At 41.3% G+C, this 25,940-nt stretch overlaps 1 protein-coding gene across 1 annotated transcript in view; it reads left to right on the top strand.

Moving 5' to 3' along the window:
* Positions 1–25,940, top strand: part of cacna1ea (calcium channel, voltage-dependent, R type, alpha 1E subunit a) — a 72,745-nt gene that overhangs the window by 11,441 nt on the left and 35,364 nt on the right. The window contains exons 2-4 of the mRNA XM_076087921.1: positions 6,685–6,951; positions 14,760–14,865; positions 15,075–15,214. Coding sequence (XP_075944036.1) covers positions 6,685–6,951; positions 14,760–14,865; positions 15,075–15,214 — 513 coding nt within the window. The remainder of the gene's footprint in view (positions 1–6,684; positions 6,952–14,759; positions 14,866–15,074; positions 15,215–25,940) is intronic.

Here is a 25,940-nt window from a genome sequence, read left to right as displayed (position 1 = left end):
TTGACCGCTCTAAACTTAAAATATGGCAGAAACCAGGTTAACAACATGCTTGTACCAGAGTCGTTTGCCTGGAGACAACGATCATAACTCAGCCCTCCTTGGGGAACGATGATTTATATAGCTTATTCCATAAAATCTAGGGTTACGGTGACAAATTCACAGGGCTGAGAATAGGGGGCATGACAGTTCAGTTGCTAGGGAACAAGTAGGAGGAAGACAACAGTCGAAGGCAGAAATCTGGGTTGGGTCGAGAGAGAGAGAGAGAGAGAGAGAAGGGGAGAGAGCGTAAGACAGCTGGCGAGATAGAGGAGGGTGAGAGAGAGAGACAGAAAGAGAGTAAGAGAGACAGGCAGAGAAATCGTGCCACAGGGTAAATATGTTTCATCACATTTCCTTTGGGCGCTGATCAAGGCCAGGAAAGAAAGCAGCGGTGCTGCTATTTCCATGCAATATCAGAGAGATGACTATTGATTCTGCCAAGCCCAATTGTAATTATTCCTGTTTCTATCAAAAACATGTTCCCAATGTAAAGCCCAGAAATGTAAATTGTGGTTCTTGTACAGCTCATCGTTGACACACACCCAGACGCATGCAAAGGGACACATACACTCGCGCACGCATACACAACAGTCTTCTCATGTTCCAACCATTACCATCTCAATGAAGCTAAATATAATCCAATCCCCCAGCCCCTTCATCTCGCCACATCAATAGGTCTGGCTTTGTCGTCTGTCTGTCCTTCTGTTTGCCCGGAGCTTTTCTGTGTCATGTTGCATTCTGGGGTCTGGCCGATGGCACACTGACCCAGCACAGCGGTTATTTTGGGCAACTTAATAGGTTTACTTTTTTTAATGATTTGAGCATCACATGATGTACAAGTTAATCAATAAAAACACAGCACTTGACACATACTGACGCTACAGTTAGGTAGGTGTTGTTGAAGGTGAATTATATCCAAAATAATACTTTTTTCATAGTAAAAGTGAGTTTAAATTAAATTCACCAAATTTCCATTCAATACAGTTGTTTTAGCAGTGGCTCAACATGTGGTCATCCACGTCTCCAACTGTGCTTCAAGCTCATTTCTACTGGAAATATTCAGTGGTTGTGTTTTTACTCATATTTATTCGTTAGTCAGTCATTCAGCAGCAGCAGCAGCATACATCAGCTGTGTGAACAGATTGTTTTTGTGCTGATGCATTTCCGTAAATTGAATCAATTGTGTGACGGCCCGTTGGCCTGGTGCATTTGCTGGCGCTTTCTGGCTCCAGGGCTGCAGAGCTGTTTGAAGTAATCAGTGACAGGCGACACACCTGTGCTGGTGGTGCCGCATGAATCTTGTATCAGGCCTCTGAGTCTGTGGGGAGATCGCTTGTGGCTTTTCAGTTTCCTTTCTCTTGCTTTTTACAGTACAATACCCGAGCAGCGCATTTTCACCCGTCCACTCCCTACACTACTGACTTTACCGATTGCTCCCATTTATTTGTTTGACATGTTTTGATTATTTTGTGGTTCATAAATTACTTTATTTGTTAGTGTGCCGTTTTTGTGCGGGCTGTGTCAATTGGAATAATGCCTTTGCATGTAATAGCAAAACAAACAAACGGCTCAGTATTTGCCAAAATGTGCCATTTATGGTGCATTTCGTAGTCGGGCACAAACACACACATTGCCTTGTAAGTGCACTGTGATCTAAAATTGTACCTGCACATGTAAAGCCCCTCCCATGGTTGTAAACAAGTGCGTTCTCCACAATGATGGAAATGTGTTGACAAGTCTTACTCAGACAGACACACAGATTCCTTATCTGACATCTGTCTGCCTGCCTGTCTCAAAGCACTGTGTAAATAATGTGTCTTCTGCTCTGTGTGTTACTCACTGCACTTGCTGGAAGCACTTACACTCCTCCAATTACACTACTTGTCATTTAATCAATGATTCATCTTTCCTTTTATTTTGCCTTATTACTATTCAACTACCTGACATGGTTTTCAACTAAAGTGCTCCACAAAGCAACAAAAATGAGAAAAACCTGCATAAACGGCCGGAGGTGTGTGTGAATAAAAGTCTATCATTTAGACTTTGTTCCATTCAAAATGCATTTATACGATCCAGACTGTGAGCTTCATTCTGTCACCCAACAAGTAAATAAGAGTGTTTACCTTTTAGTTTTCCTTTATTCTAGACTGGATGTCTCTTTTAGCTCCAAATGTACAGTATTTCCTGCACTACACAGTATATGTGGTGCTGCTGTTCTTTCTGGGTGGCAATCAGGAAACTAAAGTTGTCTAAATGTTTCTGAAGCTGATATCTTTTGCATTACTGAGCTGAACAATACCTCATAGATGTGTCGAATCCATGTTGGACTAGGTTGCAAAAATCCAGACTAATCATACAAACTATAACCTTAAACCAACAGGCTAACTTTGTCAATTAAAGCCTTGTTGAGTACACGTGCACAAACAGTAAATTGGCCATCCCAGTTGTGTCTGTTGTAGTTCTAATCTATTTATGGTTTAGAACTACAGTAAGGACAGTAAACGCTGCACTGTAGCAAAGAGGGATGAGCCACGTGAAAAGGCATGTGAATTCAAAGCGCGGAAGCTCGACGGAAAGATGTTGGCAGCAAATGTTCACATATGACAAACCAAACGTGTGTAAAGTGAATTCTCCAGTGGGCTTTCACGTGGCTGTTCTCTTCCTCAGGGCTAAGAAGCTAATTTAGTTACAGGACTATTAAGCGAAGAGCCTGATAATGACCATGTTTCGGATACGAGCGTGCCAGGTATTTTTGAGTTGAAATCTTTGTTCTCACCTCGGTCCTGTGTCACTGAGTCCCATTAACGAAGCACGGATCGTCAACCTGCTGTCACGACAGCAAGTAACCTTGGTAACCGGCTAGTTTTTTTTTTTTTTTTTGCAAGCTAGACATCTCTAACAGCGAGGAGGAGACTTTCCAACATAATCAACGCATCTGCAATGTCAAAATGTCTCCACCAATATATACCTTCAATAGTATAGATTCTATAAGTATAGAGAGCACAATGCAGCTGAATATATTTTAGGGTTCCTATACATTTTCAAAATTCATGTAAGACTTCCTGTTGCCTCTGTGAGAAAGATGTTCTTTTTCGGCACTTGTAGCTGTCGGAGTCTTCTTTTTTATTTGATAAGAACAACTTTTAGGTTGCCAGGTTGTGAAAAATCTTCCTCCAGTCTGATGCTTGCTTTATCTTTCAGACAACGCATCAGGAAGACGCCTCAATGACCACTTATTGATATGTATAACCGCAGACTGGATGGCGTATTGGAAAGTAAGAAACCCATGATTTTATAAATGGATTATTAACCTTTATTACCAAATAGAAAGGATAAACACCAGACAAAGGGATTTTTCACAACCTTGCAACCCAAATATTATTGCTGTCAATGACTTATAACTGATCTATAAAGCATTAGTTGATTGTTTATTAACCATCAATAAAGCCATTAGTTACAAGCTCTTCATAAAGTGTGCTTTATTAGAAATTTCTACCATCTAGCTTTAGGGCCAGTGATGTCAATTTGAACGTGTGATTAATTGATCTGAGCCTTCCAGCAAAAACATTGAAGTCATATTTCACTTGGGCTCACTAGTCCTTCAAAAAATACCTTTTTTAATTATAGAAACTCAAAGTATCATCTGCAACAAAGAGACTCCACCCACTTGCCTTCTGCCTTTTTCCAGGAAAGAACAATTGTCCTTCCACCCTAATCATCCCTATTGCTAACGTCTAATTACCATAATTCACCCCTCACCTCTCAGCCAAGAGAGCCGTGGCTGCTCCGCTTTCTTCTCCTGGCAGAAAACACGGTGATGGTATCACTGCTGCACAGAGGAAGTGGCAGAAGTCACATTTCCATCACACTTAGCCGAGATTGAAATAACAAAAAGCAAGTGAAACGTGATCTTTCAACAGTTTTTTGCCTCATAACTGGAGGAGACCGTTATAGGACAATTTGTAAGTCTCTTCCCATCGCTTATAATGAGGAGATGTCAGTAATCTGTCTGTTATCTGTTCTATTTTTAAAGCCAATAATGTGTTTGAGCTCTAATGAGTTGGAGGTCACACACCATTGATCACTGCCTTCGTCATACCACTATCACTAAATACCCATCAGTGTCAGCGTCATGGTTAACTCTCTCCTGTGGTTCATCTTCTCTTTGACTTCTGTTTCCATCAACATCAGTTTGCTGGTAAATTGCTATTCACACTAATTCTCTCAGCTTGATGCTGTTTGAGAATAAAGGCTTTCATTCATTTCACTTCATGCTTTACATCTTTTTGGACAGTTTCTCTTTTTCATAATAAGCAGGCTCAGTAGTTTCTTAAAACAGCTGGGCACTGTAGTTTTTAGCAAATGTTATTAAAATAAAGGTAAATAGTGCATTTATTGGCTGTTTTTAGCCGTGGATTAATACACACTTAATATTTACAGCAGCAGGACAGTTGGCAGTATTTGTGATTGACTCAATTATAACAAGTTCCACACAAACACAGTACAGTGCCCATGTTCATAATAATGAAGAAACATCGTATCCACGGCAAAGCTGTTGTTCACTGATGTGTTTTAGCAGATAGCAAAGTCAGTCTGTCAGTCGATCCACCACTTTGGTTCACACTAAAATATCTCTAACTATTTTATAGATGGCAAAATCCCTTGGCTTTTTCTCTCGCGCCACCATGAGGTTCACACTTGTGGTTTTGAGTGAAATCTCTCAACAACAATTGGATAGATTGCCATAACATTTGGTACAGATGTGCCCCATTGTGATGACATTAGGTCAAAATGTGTATTTGTCTGAAGACTTACCTGCAAATACAAATACCTGCAAACTAATGACATTCACGCCCTCAGTTTTATTTTGTGTTTAGTACTTAGAAGTTTGTTTCCCAAATGACTAACTAAAATGTTAGCATTATTATAATGAGATTGTTAGCATGCTGATTTTAGCACAAAGCTCTACTGTGCGCAGAGGAAGGAGCTACTTGAGACGTTGGCTTCACAGATACAATTAAAAAAACTGGAGCATCAATTCATCATCGGTTTTGCTCATTTCAAGGGATTTATTGATGATAAAAGACACATAGAACCTCAACAGATTTATCCTCTTAAAGCCAATTATATTAATGATCGATTGATACATTATCTCAGATCTGACAGATGTAACATTTCAACTCCACCCAACGTGGGTCCCCCCCTCTCTCTCTCTTCATTGTAAAAAGCTTTCATCCTCATGAGAGTAGATGTGATCACTTCCAGCCAGCACACAGCAGCACAACTCCCCCTCACTATCAAGCCTCTCAATAGTAGGTTCTGAACACTGTAATTAGTCAAAGATGCTTGCTGCTGTCCTCCTGAGTGTCTTTTTTTTCTTCACAACAGGTGTTTACTCCTGCACACTCGATGTGTGACCAGCTTCTCAGTTTGCTCTTCCGGACGACCATGTGGGGTGAACACAATCCGAATCAAATATCACAGCATGGCCCCTTTTCAAATGGTAGCCTATACTGACCAGTCACACGAAAAAGCTGAAGTGATCCCAAAGTAAACTTTTAGTATTTTACAAAGAATTGTACCCACATGTTCAGCGAAAGCATAAAGCCAGCGCTGGTCTTGATATCGTGAATAGCCTAACAGGTTTACAAGCTGCCAAATGTTCAATTTAATTGGTTTACATAATCTCAACTCGTCAAGATGGAGGCACCTAATATGTGTCTTCATCACATTGTGACTTTGTTAATTGTTTGTCCTTATTTGTACGTTAACACGTGCTTTGTTAACTCAATCTGCAGCATGTTGAAGTGCATGTGTGGGGCTGAACGGAGGCTATATGAGAAGTGCATGGCGCATGAGGAGACACTGCTGTCTTCTCTCCTTCTGCTCTAACAGTGCGGTGGGGAAGGTACAGACACTTCTTTCACTATCCCAATGCAGAAAAGACGGATAGATGATTTTCTTTTCCTACGCGTGACACGTAGTTGACAGTTTGTTTTGTTCGCGTTGTTTCGGGAAGGGGGGCGAAATGTCGTGGAAAATGCCAAAGTATTTTTTTTTTTTTCGGTCGTCCTACGCACGCAATAGGATAGTGCTCTTGTGGTAGGTGGTCAACAGAGAAGAGGAGACGGGAGACAGGAGTGATGTGCTCTGAATTACTCAGAGGACTGCCGCTAGTTTATTTAAAAACCCCATGGATCAATCTGCTCTCGTGCTTCTCGCTCAGCGGACTGAGGATGGCTGAAGACGTGACCTGTTGCAGCCTACTTTAAGATATTAGTGTTTGGATGTGAATCACACGCTGTGAAATTGGTCCGTTTTTACCGCTTAATTCAAGACGACAGATTGTTAAATAAGGCGGAATTGAATTACTTTTTGGATTTGAGTTCTTTGTTTTACGCAGAGCGCACTTGAAATCGACGAGCGCCTCTAATTGGACCGACTGGAGAATCCGTGATTGTTTTGAACAGATTTTTTGAAGTTGTGGAACACTGAGTTCGGTGTTTTTTTGCGAATAAAACTGACGATGGACTAAAACTGGTCAGGATCTCGCCCTTCCGCCGCTGTCACGCCTAGCGCAGCACCGCACCCTGCTTTCTAGGAGACTATAACCTCCTTTTCCTCTCCCGTCTCCCCTCCAAACAGAATGGCCCGGTTTGGAGACGACGTCCCGGGCTTGTTGAGCTCCGGTGATGGAGGGTCCGAGCGCAACCGGAACCGCGATGGGGCGGCTGTGTCCACAGGTGGCATCTCCCCTGCCTTCAAGCAGACCAAAGCGCAGCGTGCCCGCACCATGGCCTTGTACAACCCCATCCCGGTCAGGGAGAACTGCTTCACCGTCAACAGGTCCCTCTTCATCTTTGGCGAGGACAACGTGGTCAGGAAGTATGCCAAGAAAGTCATTGAGTGGCCATATCCTTTTTCTGCTTCATGGTGTAAATGAAGAGCGTAATGTGTGAAATATACAAACGCATTCATCATCGGAGATATGAAAGGAGTCGTGTAGGAGTGGATTACTAAGGTGGGTAAACTGTTTCCCAGTGTAACAAATAATCAAGAACAATCTATCATATTTCCACAAGTGCACACCATTTCACAGAAAACCAAAGTCCTTAAACAGCCAAATTATCTTTAGTGTCTGGCCCCAATGTCTCTCAGCACCATGGACAGCACACACAGGGCAAGACATGAGAAATTCAACCAACACACACATATTCAGACAGTGTGAGATACTCATCTGAGTTCAGTCTAGGAGTCGCTTGAGTGATAAATTACTTTTTGGGGGGGTTTATTTAATTGATTCATTCATTTGAATTTAATCCAATACTGTGCAACAGGGAATTAGGAATTAAGAACATGAAACTAAGCACTAAATCAGACTTGAGTGTACCAGTGACATTATTTTACCATTTTATAGGTCAATAATCCAAAAGTGTATGGAATTATCTATCAGGTTATAACTCAGGTTATGACAATAGCTATAGCTAGACAAAAGTGCAGAAGGAAGGAACACAAAAGAGTTTTGCGGTTTATGGTTGTAAATCTTTTCTGTAAACAAAAGGCAATGAAGACCTGCTGTTGCCACAACACTCACCGTCCCTCCTGACAAGTTATGTACAGTGAATATATCGAGCTCAACTAGAGCTGCAACGATTGGTCGATTAATCGAGTAGTCGATGGACAGACAATTAATTGACAACTATTATGATAATTCAGCAATTGTTCTGGTCTGTTTTTAAACAAAAATTACAAATATTCACTGGATTCAACTTCTTTTCTGTTTTATATCACATATAAACTGAATATCTTTAAGTTTTGGACTGTTGATCAGACAAAACGACACAGTTGATGATATCTCCTTGGACTTTGAGAAACTCTGATTAGCATTTTTGTAGTAATTAACGCTTTGTTGTGGGGAGTTGCAGCCTTAAACTCAACCACTTATCACAACCTGACCAGCTGCCTGCTTAAAGGTGCTATGTGCAGGATTACTTTAGCAGCAAACAGCTATTTGTTATGTAAAGATATACAGTAGTGGAATAATGTCACTCTCCCTCTTTGTGCGTTGTAATCCGAGCTTCGCCCGTGCTATGTTGACATAGCCGGGCCGGTTGCACTTGTTTTTAGTGCATTCATGCATGTTAGCATGTCCCAATGGCTAGCTCACGGCTGCCGCTCTGCACTGCGCTCATGCTGCTATTAATTCAAGGTGTGGCTTTATCCAAATCTGTATTACATAACACTTTTATTGATTTTCAATAATGATGTTACATTAATGGCTAGTTTCTTAAAATGATTCGCTCTGCCATTATTTACTGAAAAGGGGAGAGACTATATTATTTCTTCTGCCTGTCGTTGAGGAGGACGACAACACATAAATGTCCATCGGTGGCGTGTTGGCGGTGGCGTGCTGCTGCTGTGCAGCTCACCAGGTGTCCGGGCCAGGTGTGGCCTCCTCTCTGCTATTGTTCTGCTCCATTCAACAGCTTCCTGACTGACTGACTGGCCTACTGATTATAAAAACCCAGCAAATAGAATGAGTGGGCCTCCATTGTTGATCACTGTCTATTGTTGTTTTCTCTGGGCTTGCCCATCTATTGAGGTGATTAAAAATAGAGACGGAATGCATTTCAATCAACAGTTGAGGAAAAAAGGGTCGAGGTGTAAGTGTGTGTTTGTGTGTGTGTGTGTGTGTGTGTGTGTGTGAGTTATCATATCATATTTCACCCCCCTAGTGGTTGGGTCATAACCAATAGTGATGGTATAATTGCACAGGCACATCTTCTGTGTCAAGAATACAATTTTAATCCAAATAGTATGTGTGCTGCAGTGACCAGAAGGAAAGCAGCCAGACTAAATAACCTCCAGGTTAATGTGCTGTTGTGGAGGGAGTGTCTCATTACATCCAATGAGCTCTACTGTATCTGATTAACCGACATTAACAGGAATTATATGCAATGACGTCTGATCGCACTGTCATATACTATTATAACAAGTCATTACTCACTATTATAGTCATACTATATCATACTGTTTACCATGGTTTTGAGGGGAGTGATGCTGAGCTGCGTCTTTCTGTGTTCTGGTTGAGATTCACTGTGATGAGTTGCTCTCTTAAATACACGTGAATCATGTCTGGAGTGGTGAGGATTCATTTACTGTAAATACACGAGTAAGCACAAATGAGAACACACATTGTTCATATGAACACATATAAACATGTAAGCAATGATACACACACATTTCTATACTTGTGAGGACCCTCATTGACAGAATGCTTTATTTAGCCCCTTTCCTTACCTTAATGCCCAGTGGTAGAACAAGTATTCAGATCTATTACTAAATTAAAAGTAAAGTACCCTGCATGCAAAATTATACTTGGACCTGCAAAAACTGACCACTTGGGGATAAAAGAAACAAGTTGTGAACGCAACATTGACATATGTTGTACTTTTAAGCTGATATGGCGAACTTGTTATAGCAAACAGTTGCCTATTTACACATCTAGCGGTTATGGAGCAATTTTCGCTGTTCACCTTTTAGTTTTTACCAACTCCTGAGGTAAATCTGTCTCTTAGGCTTCTAAATGCTCCTCTATGTTCACAAGCTAGCAGTTTAACCTAAACCCTTACCTTAAACCTAACAAACGTATTTGTATTTATAACCCTTACCGGCGTACTGTAGCCTTTACAGAAGGGAAACCACCCTAAAACATTTTCACTTCTGCCTTGTTCTCATCGTCTGAAACTCAAATAGGTCCTCACAGAAATAGAAATACAACAGCAGACTCGCACACACTCACTATCCCAGCAGGACATCGCCAAAAGGTCAGCCTTGAGTTGAAAAACAACTTGCCGCTGTGACCTCGCTGTAAGAGGCTCTTTTTTTTTCTCTGAGTGCTCAATTAACAGCAGATCAATTCAGGAATTATACAGAACCAGAGTGCTGTATGTTTTGGAAGAGGTGGTTTAATATGTGTATGCGTATGTTTGACTGTCAGCCCACTGTACCTGCCTGAGGTTGTAGTCGATGGAAGGCTGATCAAGGCCTGGCAGGGAAGAGGAAGGGGTAATTAAGTCCACGGCCTGAGTTTTGTGTGGCAGGCCTGGTGAGGACTGACAGCTGCTCCTCCTGTCTGATCCCCACTGGGATCCCCCGCAGCGGGAAGTTTCCCATTGAGAAGGTACACCTCTAAATAATTGATAGATAGATTGAATAGTTTGTTTCATCATGGCACACAGTAATAACCACATGCTTGCTGGTTGTCAGACTTTGAGTTTTTAAATCTGAATGGGAGACATTTTAAGTATTAAACAGGATGTGTCACTGTTCTTTTTTAGGCCTGTCTGTGTATTTCGAATCCTGGTTTCGAATCCTCACCAGGATTTGAAGTGCACGAATGTTAATTTGATTAAGGGTACATTAAAAGTTGTAAATCTTTTGCAAATGTCTCTAGAGCCATCTTTAACCTGAGAAAGACCATTCATTTCCCTCTAAATTGCATCCTTGCATGCAAAATGGAAATGGAAAATTAGCAAGGAAATGACCCTAGTGTTGATGTGGTCCTACTCTCATTTATCTCCAATTACAAAAACAGTTTTTCCGCTTACTGCTTGCGTTTTTTAACTTATTTAATTAAAGTGTAGCTGAAGAAATGAGAGTAGTAAATGTGGCCTTGGACTCTGCTAAATATGCACTGGTCTGAAATCTGCTGACAGAAATTTAATAAAACCAGTCCACAAAACATCACAGGAGGTATGTTCAACCCTCGCTCTTTGGTATCATGACCGTATATATCCACCTATTTCCTGGCAGAGAGGTGTATATAAGAGCCAGCTGTGGCTCAGAGTTGACACGGTTTAGTCGCAGGGCTGCTGCGTATAAATAGGACTGACTGAACTATGGCCTCATTTATCGTCAGGATTGATCGTCTGGCTCAAGCAGACCACTGAGGTGTGGAGGTGATGTGGAATCCAAGATAGATTGGAGAATGTTTGATTGCCGCAGTCTGTTAAATCCATTCAGTTGACAACATAATTTATCTTATGCATATTTGAATAACAGCACAGCGATAGAAATATCAGCTGTAGTTTATCCGTTTTTTCATTCCTCCGGTGGAAACGGAGTTAATTTTACTCCGAATGGTGATTACACTCTGGGCCTGAGCGTATTCACAGATGCACAGGGCATCACACTCTGTCTCCATGTCTATTTTTCCACGCATGTTTGAGGAGTCGAGGCAGAGTGCCAGCGTCACTGTGACTCACAGGATTGCTCACGAAACGCCTCACTGCTAAAGCTGTTAGACGATCCATGATCAGCGTCACACTCCAGAGCGGCGCAGAGGAAGGGGGGGGGGGGGTTTGGTTTAAGACACTTGTTGAGTGTGTAATTTAGTGACAAAGTCAACACTGAATGTAACCGCATTACATGGGGTTTATTGAAATGTCTGGAGTCGGGGAACATCAGTTACATCAGGATTAACTCATCTGTTGTTTGGAAGCTCCTGGGCAAATAAGTTAAAACACTACTGTGATTGCAGAGCAAATGAGTGCATCACCCAAAAAGGCTTCTGAGGCCAAATCAATAACAACAACGGATACAATCGTTGTTGCTCATTGTGATGAATATCACAAACTCTGCAATTCAGCTCTACGGAGCTCTTTAGCATCTTTCAGTTGATTGATTTGGCTTTCTAGTCCACAACTTTGCTGTTTTGATTCACTTTCAACACTTTCATTGCATCGTTGGCTGTGGCACGAGTGCTGTACAGCAGCTCATTTTAGCACTGACAACCAATGTTAACGTTTGTTGGAATATTAACGTTACAGCCGTAACTTCAATATTGGTTTGGCTATCATGGCCCTATGCCGGCGCTCCAGCGAGGCACAATGTTGTATAATCTTGCTTGTCAACTTGCCGCAAAGTGAAGAAACGTTCAGTTCTTGCCTATGCAGTTCACAGTTCCCTTTCAACGGAGGATTTTTGCTCCCTATGGTCTGTAATCTAACTTTACATGGCTGAATACCCTGTGCAGTCCACTTCACAACCAAACAGCGGGCAGTCAAAGCTAGTAACTGGTGAATGCAGTGGAGCATTTAGCAGCTAAAGATTAAAATCTCCTCTTAACTAAAGAGCTAATTTGGTGGAGGAGTTGGCAGAGACCAAATACAGAGCTTAAATGAGAGTGAATATTTAACTTTAATTTGGGAGGTTGCCAGAAACCCAACTCCAAATGAGTGTTGCTTCTTATCTGCTGGATGTGTAACAGGCGAATGATTCCTGCTACCCCCAAAGTGGTCAAAACATAAATTATTTTAGGTTTCATGTGCTTTTTAGCTCAGGTGCTCATTGGCAGAACGAGGAGAAAAGTGATTCTTTAGTTGTGCATGATAGTTTAAAACATCGACTGATTTTTAAAATCAGATTAATTGAACCTTCTTCTCTATAAAGACACCGTTCAACGTTGTTCCATCACCAAATGAGATTACTCAAAAGTACAAATCATTCAACTATCACAAATCATCAGAAATATTTTTATCTTGAAAATATCTGAAAAATAGAAATATATTTGAATGTATAACTTTAATACTACATAAGAAAGAACCAGACTTTGAAATCTTGTACAGAGTGTGTGTGTGTGTGTGTGTGTGTGTGTGTGTGTGTGTGTGTGTGTGTGTGTGTGTGTGACCGACCGACCGACCGACCGACCGACCGACCGACCACAGAGATAGTTCAGGTGCCCAGTAACGGTCTTGTTGATTTTTGGCTGGAAGAGAACCCTGTTGCCTTGGATACCTCTGTCTTTCTTTCTTCATTTTCTCTCTTTCCTCCCCTTTCTTACTTCTCTCTCTTCTCCGTCTCGCGTCCCCCCTCCTGCTGTTTGTGTTGTATGTGTTTGTGGGGATGCGGGGCGTGGTGACTGGCTGCTGCTGACACGATGCTAGTTATTGTCGGAGGGTGAATCAAAAGAAATATTTTACTTCTTGAAAACAAACCCTCGTCCTAAGACAGTTATCATGCAGTTAAACCACCTTTTTTTTGCCATTTGTTTTCACACATCATGTACTCATTGCTGATGGCTGCTGTGGTTTTGTTTTCCCAAAAAATCTCTCAGCGATAAACTTGCAATCACTGAGTCAAATCGGTGGCTCGGTCTTGGTTTAAGTTAGAATCCCTGCGGGCTGGTGGGAGTAAGATTATATTTGCTTTGTTTATTTAGCTTCTCATAGCTCGCATATCCCTGAGTAACCCTGCTGGCTACAGCTGCCGATGCAGCATCAATATGTCCGGTGTCAGTCTTATTTGGTCCCATTGCCTCCTCCTCACCCACCGGTTTAGCAAGCTTCTGACACTCTAAATAACCATCGTCTTCTCTACTACAGATCTCCCGTCATCCCCCTTATCACTTTGTCCTGTTTCATCCTTCTGTTATCGCTGCCTCCTTCTTACTTCCGCTCTCCCCTCCCTGTCTCCACTTTGCGGATTTAAGCTCCCTTCCTTCCTACCTCTTCTGCACATAGCCAGCAGAATGGGGACTGCCCACGCAGAGCATTAGATTAAGAACACATTGCTGGCTTAGCTCTAACCCCAGAGTGGCTGGTGTTGAACCGACAACCAACACAGGTCCCATAGAGCAGGCAGTGAAGCTCGTAGTAAGTGACCCTGTTTATGGGATCGCGTTTAAGGCCCACCCGATCATCCCTCCTCGATAAGCCCTCTGTTGCCTCGGTGTGTGTGTGTGTGTGTGCGTGTGGATGTCTGTGTGTCGCTGCCTGTTGCAGCTGACCTCACATAATGTTTAGCCTGCGTCTGGTTGTGTCTACGGCCCCGAGGCGCCTGACATGCACGTTAATTCTGTTTCGTTTCATACAGAGGAATCAGTGTTCGCCTCACTATCAATGCTTACATGACATTGTAATTGCAGTGCTGCTAGGTTTGGTTTACTGTGATTCACTAAATTAAATCTGTCCTCTCTATTCTAAGAGCAATTACTCTCCGTGCTGTGTAGAGATATCAAAGAAAGATTTCTCGTGTAATTTATTACACTGTGTACATTTCCTGAACTACTGCTGTGCTCTGGTGAATAGACCTATAAATCTATTACTTAATTAAAGGATGAGGCTGGCAATGTACTATACAGTTCTTAATGTCAACAAATTCTACAAAAAGACCAAAACCAACAATGAACTGTTGTCAAGTGTTGTTTGTGTATCCAATGCCTGATATGGCTTACTCCTCTGTGTTTAAACTTCCATTGTTGCTGAAAACCTATTAAAATAAGCCCCATTGTTGCACTGGGCGGCATGCTCTTTCATTACCAAGAACATGGGCACTGTATTTTATTTTGAGTTGATCCCATCCTGTTGCCAGAAATACTTACTATTGCACCAGATCTGCAGCTTAAAATAGTCCCTAACAAATGCACTATTTGCTCCTTTTGGAGCAATGTTTGCGGTTGTTTTAGGAAATTAACAAACCTTTTAGAAAAGGAAAGTATATATTCATGACCTGTTTCTAAAGATTCACTTGGACTTTATGGTCTGAGACTGAGAGCCACAGTCAGAGTAGGTCATGCTGAGAGACAGAAAGATCAAAACATGTTTGGTTTTGATCTTTAAAAGGGATTTGACACAAACATAGAATATCACCAGCCTTATCCTTTCAAACTAACATACTTTACCAAGTCAGTTAAAAGTTCCTTAACTTCTTCCTTCCACTCCATTTGAGTACATGATCCTAACCACCATCATCGCCAACTGTATCGTCTTGGCTCTGGAGCAGCACCTTCCTGGAGAGGACAAAACCCCCATGTCGAAGAGACTGGTGAGTTATTCACACATGGAAACATCTGCACACACAACCACACGTCACGCTTCTCTGTCAAGTTGCTGAAATCAGATTAGTCCTAAACTGCCTCTGATGGAGCCTGTAGATCCTCAAGAAACCCAAACATGACATTTTCATCCACAGTGCTTCCATTTCAGTTCAGTGTCAGCTAATTATCGCTCCGATCATCTGCTTCGCTCTTACAGGAGAAGACGGAGCCCTACTTCATCGGGATGTTCTGTTTGGAGGCTGGGATCAAGATCATCGCCCTGGGCTTTGTATTTCATAAAGGCTCCTACCTCAGGAATGGATGGAACGTCATGGACTTCATTGTGGTCCTCAGTGGGTGAGTCAAACAGTTTGTTTGTGAGTGTGTGTGTGTGTGTGTGTGTGTGTGTGTGTGTGTAAGCATGTATTTGAATGCAGGTTTGCGAAACAAGATCAGCGTTTTGTATTGAAAGGGCTGGTGATTCTGTGAGATCTACTGTATTCAAAACAACCGGTCTTCTTTAAACCTCAGAAACACATGTATGTCATTTTATAAATCAAAGGTACTTGAAAATGATTTTGGGAAAAGTCCTCTTTAACCACAACCTGTTACTAGCTGATCACGTTGTTGGATTAACAACCAGCTGAAGTCATACTACAAGAAGCTGTGTACTGTGAGGTGGTGAAAACTTGTAAACCTTCACCTCACTCATGTGTTCTTAGAGAACATCAATAACATGGTAGTTTAATGCCCCTAATTGCCCAGGGGGGCTTATGTCTGCATTAGTCTGTTCTCTGGGGGAAAGGTGTTACATTAAAGGGCATTTTACAGCAGTTACCAGAAAGGTGCCTCACCGTCAGAGCAAAGAGAGGACATTTATTTCGATTTCTGCAGATTAACCTCTCTCACACACACACAAATGAAATATTAATCAATTCACAGCGCAGACGTACAATGGCTTGGCAGACAGGGTTCTTAGAGAACTCTACATGATTCTGGGTGTTCAATAATTGATGAGCCGAGCTCTGGCTTCTTAACGATACTCCACCCGCTGTTTGAGAGAGAAAGGGTGCGACGTTGGAGGAGGAAGGAGGAGGAGAGGAGAGCACGAGGGAGGGATGACATAAAGAAGAAGTGTTGTGGAAGACGGTAGGGGAAGATATGGCCAAAGAGCCTCCTGCTTCTCTCGCCTGTTGATCAGTTGTCGTGCATAGCATGTTACTAAACGACCAAAATTAGAAGCTTAATTATAGACACAGTGAGGCAGACACATGCTAATTGATTGTTCTAATCTCACCTGCCTGAATGGGGACAGAGAAGAAGACATCAAGGCTTGTCCAAGGGTGACAGATCCTGCAATCACACTTCACCTTTCCATTAGTGTTGTTAGTGTTGTGTATAGATCAGGAAGTAGGTATTGATGTGTTGGCTTCTCCTGGTACCGAGCTTCGTGTGTGACGAGGCTGAAGTCATTTGAATCGTCCCAAATAATGCAATCTAATGCATCTGAATATTTTTCCAAAACAGTTTTCAAAAGGAAGGTACTCCTTTTTCAAACACGAGCTCAAAACGTTTGCATGGCAGTAAAATGAAGGCTTTTTCTGTGGGTTCAATCTGAGCGGCCGATTGTGACTCAGGGAGGGGTCGTGCTTGATCTGGATGGAATAGCCTTTCAGCTCTCTTTTTATTAATATTCAGCATGATGAAGTGAGCTGCAGATAGATCCCCCTGGAAAGTTATCATTCTGACCACAGCAAAGACAAATTAATGAAAATGTTCTCGCTCTGTCTCTCCCTCCCTCTTTCTCTGTAACACACACACACACACACACGGACACATTCACTCACCTGCAGGCCATCGCTCGCGGTTTGCAATCTTATTAGACAGTTAATGAAGATTATGAGAACTGATGATAATATTTGATGAGTCACAGTGCTGTCTATCAGTTAGTAATTCGGAGGTCTCTGCAGACAGGAGGGGTCACAGACTGTGTTACAAATACAGATACAGACTCCCCAAACTCCTACTCACACATGCAGTATGCATGCAAACATGTAACATCCTAAGCATGATGCACAGTATGAACCAATATATAAAGACAAGTTATTCATTTGACATATTTTTGGGGCATTTTCATGCTTCTCTTATGGATGACAGTAGAGATATGAAATGAGGTGAGTGAGATAGGTCAATTTTATTCATATAATGCAGAATCACAACATTTTCTCAAAGGTATTTACAATCTACACAGCATCACAGCGTCTAGCCTTACACAGTGTCATCCTTGATTCAGAAAACAAAAAGCTCCAAAAATCTTTAATGAGTGAAAAAAAAGAAACCGTAGGAAGAGTAACAGTGGTTTCCCTCTCCCAGAACGGACAGATATTCAATACATATTGTTATAAAGAGCAGACAGAAGGTGAGTTTAAGTGCACAGAAAACCAGGAAAACGTGAAAACGTTCTGGATGTCATTAAAATAATGTTATTTACCTGGTGTGGCCCCAGACACAGAGGGATTCTGGTTACATACACAGGTCTAACTTGTCCCTTCAAGGCTTAGTGTCCAGCAAGTATACTTGACTATAGTCAAAAATGGCTTAGAATTGCCAACTACACTGACTGTTTGCTATTCATACCTTCAGTACTATTTCCCTGCAGTACAACCGATCATCCGTGAAGCATATAATGATCAGTCTTGTTGACATTGTCATAGAGATGTTGATTCAACTCACATGACTGCACTGAGCTGACTTTGATTGAAGGTTTACATGCTTGAGTCCTACAGGCAGAAACTCTAATTTAAGTGTTGTGGGAGGATTGTTTTCCTTTTGGAAAAATAATACACGACTGCAAAGCATGTGAACCTTTCCACAGTGGATACCCCTGACTCACTCAACATTGTGTTTGGACATGTGTAATTATGGAACCATTTGCTAACGTGTCGACGCTTGAGGCCACGATTACCTCAGCAAGCTGCCTCGGTGTTTCAAGATGGCCTGTATCACACACTGAGAGAGTGAGTGGGAGGGACGTATGAAAAACCAGATTGCCCTTGCTGTTTCCTTAAAGGCTGTTATCGTGTAGCTGAGGACTGTTGTGACTGAAATTCAAATAGAGGGGCTGTGGGTTTTCTCAGGAAATCACGCATGCCTCACCAGTCTGTTACTCCTGCTACATGGCAAGTTGTGAAGGGAAGTCAGAGAAAAGAGGAGGTTGGAACCAGTAACACACAACAGGAGAGAAGTAAAGAGGAGAGAAGAGATAGAGCTGGAGAAGATGAGAAGGATGCCTCTATGTGTAATCGTACGTACTAATTGCCACCTTGGCAGTCTCATTCGCTGGCAAGCCCTCCATTAGACTGACAAGAGTTGGCAGGGGGCGACGCCCACCAAGGGATCGTATCACCACTATGTGCCAGACACTTAGAGGGGGATGGGAGAGAGTGGAGGAGAGATTGAGTTTGCTCAGAGGGAGTTGATGAGAGTAAAGATGACGAGATTGGGAAAAAAGAGCATTTCGGAGCATTTTCTTTTTTCCATTTCTGGTATCCACAGGGTCTTTTTAGGATCACTGACATTCCTGCTGAGTCAGGAAGGTTCTTTTTCTTTTTTCCTTTGGAAATTGAAGCTTATTCTGCTGTTCATATCAACTGAATACCCAACAATCCACGATCCAGATCATGAAAGAAAATGAGAAACAAGAAAGGGGAGGAAAAACCGACTCTTTAATAAGGACTCATTCAAAAAAGATTGTAAAATACAGAATGTGTCAGATGACACAATAGATACTTTATTCTCGGACTTTGAGAAATTTGAGCAATTTGTTTGATTTTGCAGGCTGATACTGAGTTTTAACATGTCTCAAAGGTCTCAATAGTTAATCATCTTCTCATTGCCTATTTAGTTGCAAAATAGGCAGAAAATGGAAAGTTAACTCGTTGTTAAACATACCAAACTTGCGAACCACGAGACAATATTTCCATTCCAAAATCCTATTAAAAATGCGTATATTTTAGGTATGTTAATATTTGGTATTTAGTGTAGTGAAGACAGGAAATGAGAGGAGAGAGAGCAAATCAGAAAATCCCTTTACGGAAACTCTGAAAGGATTTTCATTGTCTGTTGCTTTTCTATTGATCACAACAGTATCCTTATGTTACTGCTTTTCAAACAATAATATGTCCTCTTTAATCTGTTGGGATTTTTGAAAGTTTTCTATAGGCAGTTTTGGTCAATACCTCTTCGTGTGGACTGGTGGAGTTGTGTCGGAGCCTTTAAACCTCCAGTGTTAAATAACAGAGAGAAGCAGCGTCCTCTTTGCTGTGAACATATAGACGCTGCAGCCATCAGTCTTTATTCCTCACTGGGTGTCAAGACTGGACTATTTCTACTCTATTACCACTGCTAGCCAGGAGGGAGAGCTAACATGAGAGCCTCACATCGATCACACCACCCTTAATATCCGCCAGCGAGACAAATGCAAGACTATTATGAGTTTAGTAGCATTTAGGTATTTAAATTTTCATTTATGTCTTTACCACACATACAGACACAGAGACAGACATGTCCTCTCCGATGTTATTCCCCATCTGTTGTCTGATCGATTGATGAGTTCAGACACAGCGTGATGTGGATATGTCCCCCTGAGCTGTTACTGTGGTGAGGAAGGACCCCGCCCCAGGTTAGGCTGTCACTGGCTCCAGTCCGGAGGCTTCTCTGGTCAATGTCTCTACAATTAGACCAGACCAGGATAGATTTGTCTTTTCCTATAGTCTGATGATGCTTATTTACCTGTATTTGTGTGTGTGTGTGTGTGTGTGTGTGTGTGTGTGTGTGTGTGTGTGTGTGTGTGTGTGTGTATACGGGAAAATGAACAGGCAGAGCGTTGGCAACACTTTTCTTTCACTTTTCAACAAACCTTTGTTTCTCAAATCAAACAAAACAAAACATGAATGTGTACAGCAAGTGACATTCAAATGACATCCTCTGAGTAGAAATTGGTGTTTTAGCTGTGATCCTGTATTAAGTGAGTGAATAATGATGATGGGAATTGACAGTCTAACAAGCTCCCGCTGTGTCCCTGTATGCCCTCTCTCTCACTCTCTTCATGTTCCTAGCCGTTATAAAGAGGCTGAGTGGGCCGGGAAACAAAGACTATGTCAAGGGCCTTTATGCAGTCTGGTCTGGGATCTGATCAGTAAATGAGCTGCTACACTGAGATGAAAGCGGTCTCGAAGTTAACGGGAATTCTTGTCACATTAGATTTAGTTAAATTACTAGTGAAGGTTTCATAAAGTTACATAAAGGTCCTGGTTAGCAGATTTCTGTTATCTTTGGACAGAGTTGTTCTATCTGTGTCCCCCTGTTTGCTGTTGGCGACTATAATAAAGTAACCCTTTATAACTTACAAGTCAACTGTGGTCTTCCTTATGCCAATCAGGGGCGTAGGTTTGGTTTCAGCATTGGTCATTTTGAGCAGGTGCATATTTCTGGATCAATTTATGGTGGAAAAGCCTTTATTTATGTCACAATCTCTGCCTTCTGTCTTATTGATAGCTGTCAGTTTCAAGCGGAGACGTAAATAACTACCAATGTCCGGACCTCGGTACTACAACCGATGATCTCACCAGAAGCGCATTTCTCCGAGCCGGTCAACAAGCGATTCTGCTGCTCAGTCTCTCTGTGCGGGTGTGATAGAAGATAATGCAAACGTTATGTGAGTAGTATGCTCAAATATTGGTAGGGACGATTCTGTTCTCCCAAAACATTGGTAGGGACAAACCTACGCCCTTGATGCCAGTGAACAAGGTGAAAAAAAGTGCCCATGGTTGAACCTAACTGCTGACTCTGTGATGTATGGGTTGAACCAATTGTTGCTACAATTGTTGCTACAAAGAACCTGTCTTCTTTTTCATTTAAAATAACAACTCGTTTCTTGGGATGAACTTAAAAAAACACTTGGGGATGCAGTATTTATCTGGCAGTCAGTTTTTGTTTTAACCAGAATCAGATGTCTTCTGAGAGGCGTCACAATCAACTATCAGTGTTGTTGGCAGGAGAAAAGCGGGTGCTCTGTTTCTCTGCAAAATGCTTCTTTTTTTTTTTACACAGTCCATATGGGAATCCCAAGCAAAGCTAATTTGGAGAAATTGTTTTTAGACATTTTTATGATACCAGCTAACAGCCGTATCTCCTCTCTTTACTTGGTTACAGGCCATGGATGTATTGAAGCGAGTGCTTCTGACAAGCAGCGAGATTGAATGGATGAGTGTCCAATGAATGAATGAATCAGAGATCATTCAAGAGACTGCAGGTAGTTTGAAACATCTCAAGTGTTCAGCGCACCGTGACCCAGTGTTCTGAATTATCAGTGGCAGAAAATGAAGTAATGTTGAAGACTAAGATCACAATGTAGGGAACTACAAAGACTCTCACTGAGCCTCAGTCTTACGATGTGAGCGTCACGGGACATAGGATGTCGCATGTATACAGATTGTAAAGCCCTCTGAGGCAAATTTGTGGTTTTGGGCTATACAGAATAAATTTAATTTAATTGACTGGGGTGGAAATTACATCACCAAAGGATCTCCACGCCAACAAAATTACATATGCAATCAGTGATCATCCTTCAGCATCCATCATGTACACTTGAAATTTGTATTAAGATAATAATATAGTATGTGAGGAGCATTAAATAAGGCGCAGGCTTTTCTGAGGACACCATGTTTTCTCACTACAGTCAGCGGTGAAGCAGCTTCTTGAGTTCTGTTTTTGTCGTATCATTATCAACAAGCACTGTGTTGCATTTGGCTTTTATTGTCCACAAGAGACAAACCAGACCTCAAGCCAAAATGCAATCACCTTTATTTAAAGAATATGTTGTTCTTGAATGTGATATTGATGTGTATTTTCTCTAGATGTTGTGAGACTAGTATCTCACAAAGAAAATCTGAGGAGCAACTAGAAGTCCTCGACGTTTCAGAGAGAAATGCTGTCTGTAGTTTCTCTCTTTTTAGAGAGACTTTACATACAAAACACAATCATAAACGTTGCTTTACTGGGTATAAGATATGTTACATTGATATGGATTGAACAACTCAACAGTAAGAAAAGAAAAGTAATATAAATTACATTAAATGCTGCTCACGTGTTACAATAATATCAATAGTTAGCAATAATTATTAACAATAAGTTAATAATATAATAAACAATAACATAGCAAGGACTGGAGCGATTCGTCAACAAAATGACAACTTGTACTTTTGATACTTGAATATGTTTTCTTTATAATATGGTACGGAAGAAACATTTTGAATGCAGGACTTTGGCTTCTAATGTGAGGATCAAGAAACTTATTCTTCCACTGCATGCTGAAATTCATATTCCTCCACTCAAAACCATTAAAAGAAATGTGTTTTGTAATGTGTATTTCTAAATATCTCACTTTGTAATTCACCAATGTTCTTGCCCTGCCTGTGATAGGGTTTTATAATAGAAACATACTGTATGTAAGCAGTGTATCTGATATTATGCAATATTTCCAATTTTCTCATTGGTTTTGCTGTATGTGAACTTTTAAGACCTAGAAAGAGTTGGTGTGCCACTGCCAACGACTTATCTCTGCACTGTACTGAATTAAGATTCCTCACTCTCTCTCTCTCTCTCTCTCTCTCTCCTTCTAACAGATGGCTAATAAATAATTTACCCAGATCAACTATTCATTCTGGCCAAAGAGCAAACATTTACCTAACTGACACATAAACCAGTATGCGGGGTGATACTCAGCTGATTCACGTAAAGCTAGGCCAGTATCTCAGGCTGTCGATATAAAGAGCAGTAACAATTGATCTTGCATAACAACTTGAATATCTTGTGTGAATGTAGAAGGGTTCAGTGTGTGTGTGTGTGTGTGTGAGAGTGTGTGTGTGTGTGTGTGTGTGTGTGTGTGTGTGTGTGTGTGTGTGTGTGTGTGTGTGTGTGTTTCAGAGAGAGAGAGAGAGAGAGAGAGAGAGAGAGTAAAAAAGGATGAGGGGGGAGTTAGAAATGAGAGAGCACACTGTGGGAGGCGGAGAGGCTTATATTAACTAAACCAACCAGAGCAGCACTGTAGGAGTTCCTCCACACAATTCCTTATTCTGTCAAGACGATCCGCTGTACACACACCACCCACTGTAGGATCGGCCACCAGAGGAGTTATATGAATTCATGGTCCTGCAGAATCACAGGTCTTCATAACATAGGACTGTATGAGAGTTCAGATTGTAGTGTGTAGTGTGTAATGCTGAAAACTTACATTTTGTTGAATCAACGAGATCATTTTATCTGAAGAAAGAAATCTCCAAATCTAGAGTCCCAGTTTTTAATGTTCACTTGAGCATTAAATTATATTATGGACACATTTGTCAAGTTATCTTGCTGCTACTGATATTATCAGTCAGCTTATTAACAGCTTATTCAGATCTCTTTCACTAAATTGCCACATGTAAATGCAATAACTGATCCATTCTTGGTAGTCAGTGACTAGCAGATTCTCCAGTCCGTTCTGAGTGAGCAAAGGGGAGCGCTTTGTGATCAGAAAATAACTGAATTCATCCTGAAGCATAAGGAGACATCAGCAACACAACCAACAGTAAAGGGATATGCCAACAGATCACTGTGTAGAAAGTTAAATTCAAAACAATATCGTAAAAACTCTCGTGGAAAGTTGGCGACTGAGGACAGAGAAGGGAAACCTGCACCGTCGTATTGCTGTAAAACCCTCATTATGTTACACCAAGATGCCCCTAAAAACAAAACAAGGGGGGCCACAGTGTCCTCTCTATGAAAGTTTACTTTTGTCTCTAGTTAGTGTTCGGGCTACGCATTCACCATGGTTGAGTTGCACAGTGTTACACTGTATTAGTTGATGTTTTTAGCTCAGCTTTACCAACTCATTGTGTGTCTCTCCACAGTGCTTAGTACTCCTACATTCTCTCCTCCAGATGCAATCTACTGCAAGTCATGCTGCTGGATTGTACACATTGGCATTGACACATTAATGACTATATACTGTATGGTACATTGCTTTTTGTTGAATGGAAAACCTCCCAGAAGTCAACCTTCCAAGAACTAAGAACAATATCTTTTATCACCACTATTTGGTATCAAAACATTTTTTCCACCTGACCGTTAGACATAGAGATCACCAGAAAACCTTTTGTTTTTTACAGCAGATATTTTTATAACAGCAATAAAGAACAATGAAAAATGCTTTTGTATTAAACAGCATCTTGTGATGCACCAACATTATCCCGTAACCCCTGAGCTGAGAACCAGTGGTGTTAATAGCACATGTTGTGGAGCTGATATCATAACAATAGTCAGGTGTGCTCATATCATATTCGTTAGCAGCTTGACAGTGACGAGGAGAATAAGTCACAACGTTATCAGCATCACAGCATGACGGTTGTCACAACAGATTTGTCACGCAGCAGCGAGCTGTCACTTCTGCACGGCATGTCATTGTTACTCACTTATCATGGCTGACAACTCTGACCAGGGCATCGGCTCAGTTCACTACACTGTGTATCTCGCATAACGCCTGCAGATATACGTGCATGGTGAGCAAAGATGTTTTTCTGCGCGACATCTCCCGGTGACTAAAAATGACTTGAAGATGCACCAGGCACCTGCCAGATGTGTGTTGTCTCTGGGATCAGTGAAGGTGTTCATGAAGTGACTCCCGGGGTTCAATCCATTTCAAGACGCTCTCATCCCCATCAGGCCCAAACTGTAGCTCAAATTTTAACCATCGAGTTTAGTTGGCAGAGAAAAAAAAGATCGACAAACTTGGAGAGATGTGGGAACTGTAGGGAATTATAAAAGGGTTACTTCTGAAATGTATTTAAATGAACACGCACTTGCAAATTCTTATATTTACGCCTCTGGTGCACCAATAGAAAGCTACAAGTAAAGCATTGTAACCAGACACAGACAGAAGGTCTATATCTTTTATTCAAATTAAATTGAATGTTTTAGTCATCATGACGACTGATATTCTCTATGAATAAGATATAAGTGTTTAATATAAGTAATATGATTTTAAGAAAAAAGTGTTTATCTCCATTTCAATCATAAAATAGATTTAACCCAATACAAACAACGGATGAATTGTTCCGCATTAGGGAGAAGGGAAACTACAGGGAGGAAATAAATCTTTCTTTTGCGCCAAATCAGCCATGTGTTGTGTTTCCGATGTCCAGACGGCAGTATAGTGTGAAGCATAGCTGTCATAATGATGATTGGAAAGCACTGTAGTGGAGGGAAGTGTAAGTTACTGGACATTTTGGCAATATTTTCATATAAATTCATGAAATTATTCTTATTTCTGCCTGGACTGTGTATGTAAAGTAGTTATTATTATTCTTTGATAGATCATTTTCAGTTCCTGCTCAAAGCAGCCTGTAATAGATAAGCGATGGTAAGACTGGCATCAGGCCGGACCAGTTCCACCTGAAAAATGTTGTTTCATTTAAGCTTTTCATTTTATGTACCCTTTGTGTACAATACAAGGTGGCTTACAGACGGTTTCAAATCCAGTTTACTGTAATATGAATTCCTCATCCTCTTCAGCACCATGGACAGCTCTTAGGAGCTGTGTACATGCAGTGTACTGTGTACATAGAGATTGTGCATAATTTACACAATACATATAAACATTTTGTCCAACTGGAACATCATACACAACAGTGTCAGGACACAGATGAAATCATTTTTTCTGTCTGCGCATATTTCAGCATACATCTACACGTACAGAGAGTTTCTTTACATACAGCCAATCAAAACAATTTATACCGTGTGTATTTTTGCAGGCTTACATAGCAGCTGATACCGTTCTATTAGCATGATACTGACTTCCAGACAGCAGCTCAAGACACAGACACAAAAGAGGCAAAGACTGAGAACCAGCAGCAAACATTCTATTTCTAGCTGCCACGTCTCTTTCTTATTTGCGAGCATGAACACACACACACTTCCCTGGCTTGAACAAGCAGAGAATTCAAAGTCTGCTAACATGACTTTTGTCTGAATAAAGGAATGAGTC

This window comes from Anarhichas minor, unplaced genomic scaffold, assembly GCF_050575085.1.
Source record: "Anarhichas minor isolate MPS153535 unplaced genomic scaffold, ASM5057508v1 ptg000010l, whole genome shotgun sequence".
In the NCBI taxonomy this organism is placed as follows: Eukaryota; Metazoa; Chordata; class Actinopteri; order Perciformes; family Anarhichadidae; genus Anarhichas; species Anarhichas minor.
The sequence above is the reverse complement of the archived record's forward strand: the minus strand, read 5'-3'. Positions and strand labels throughout refer to the sequence as shown.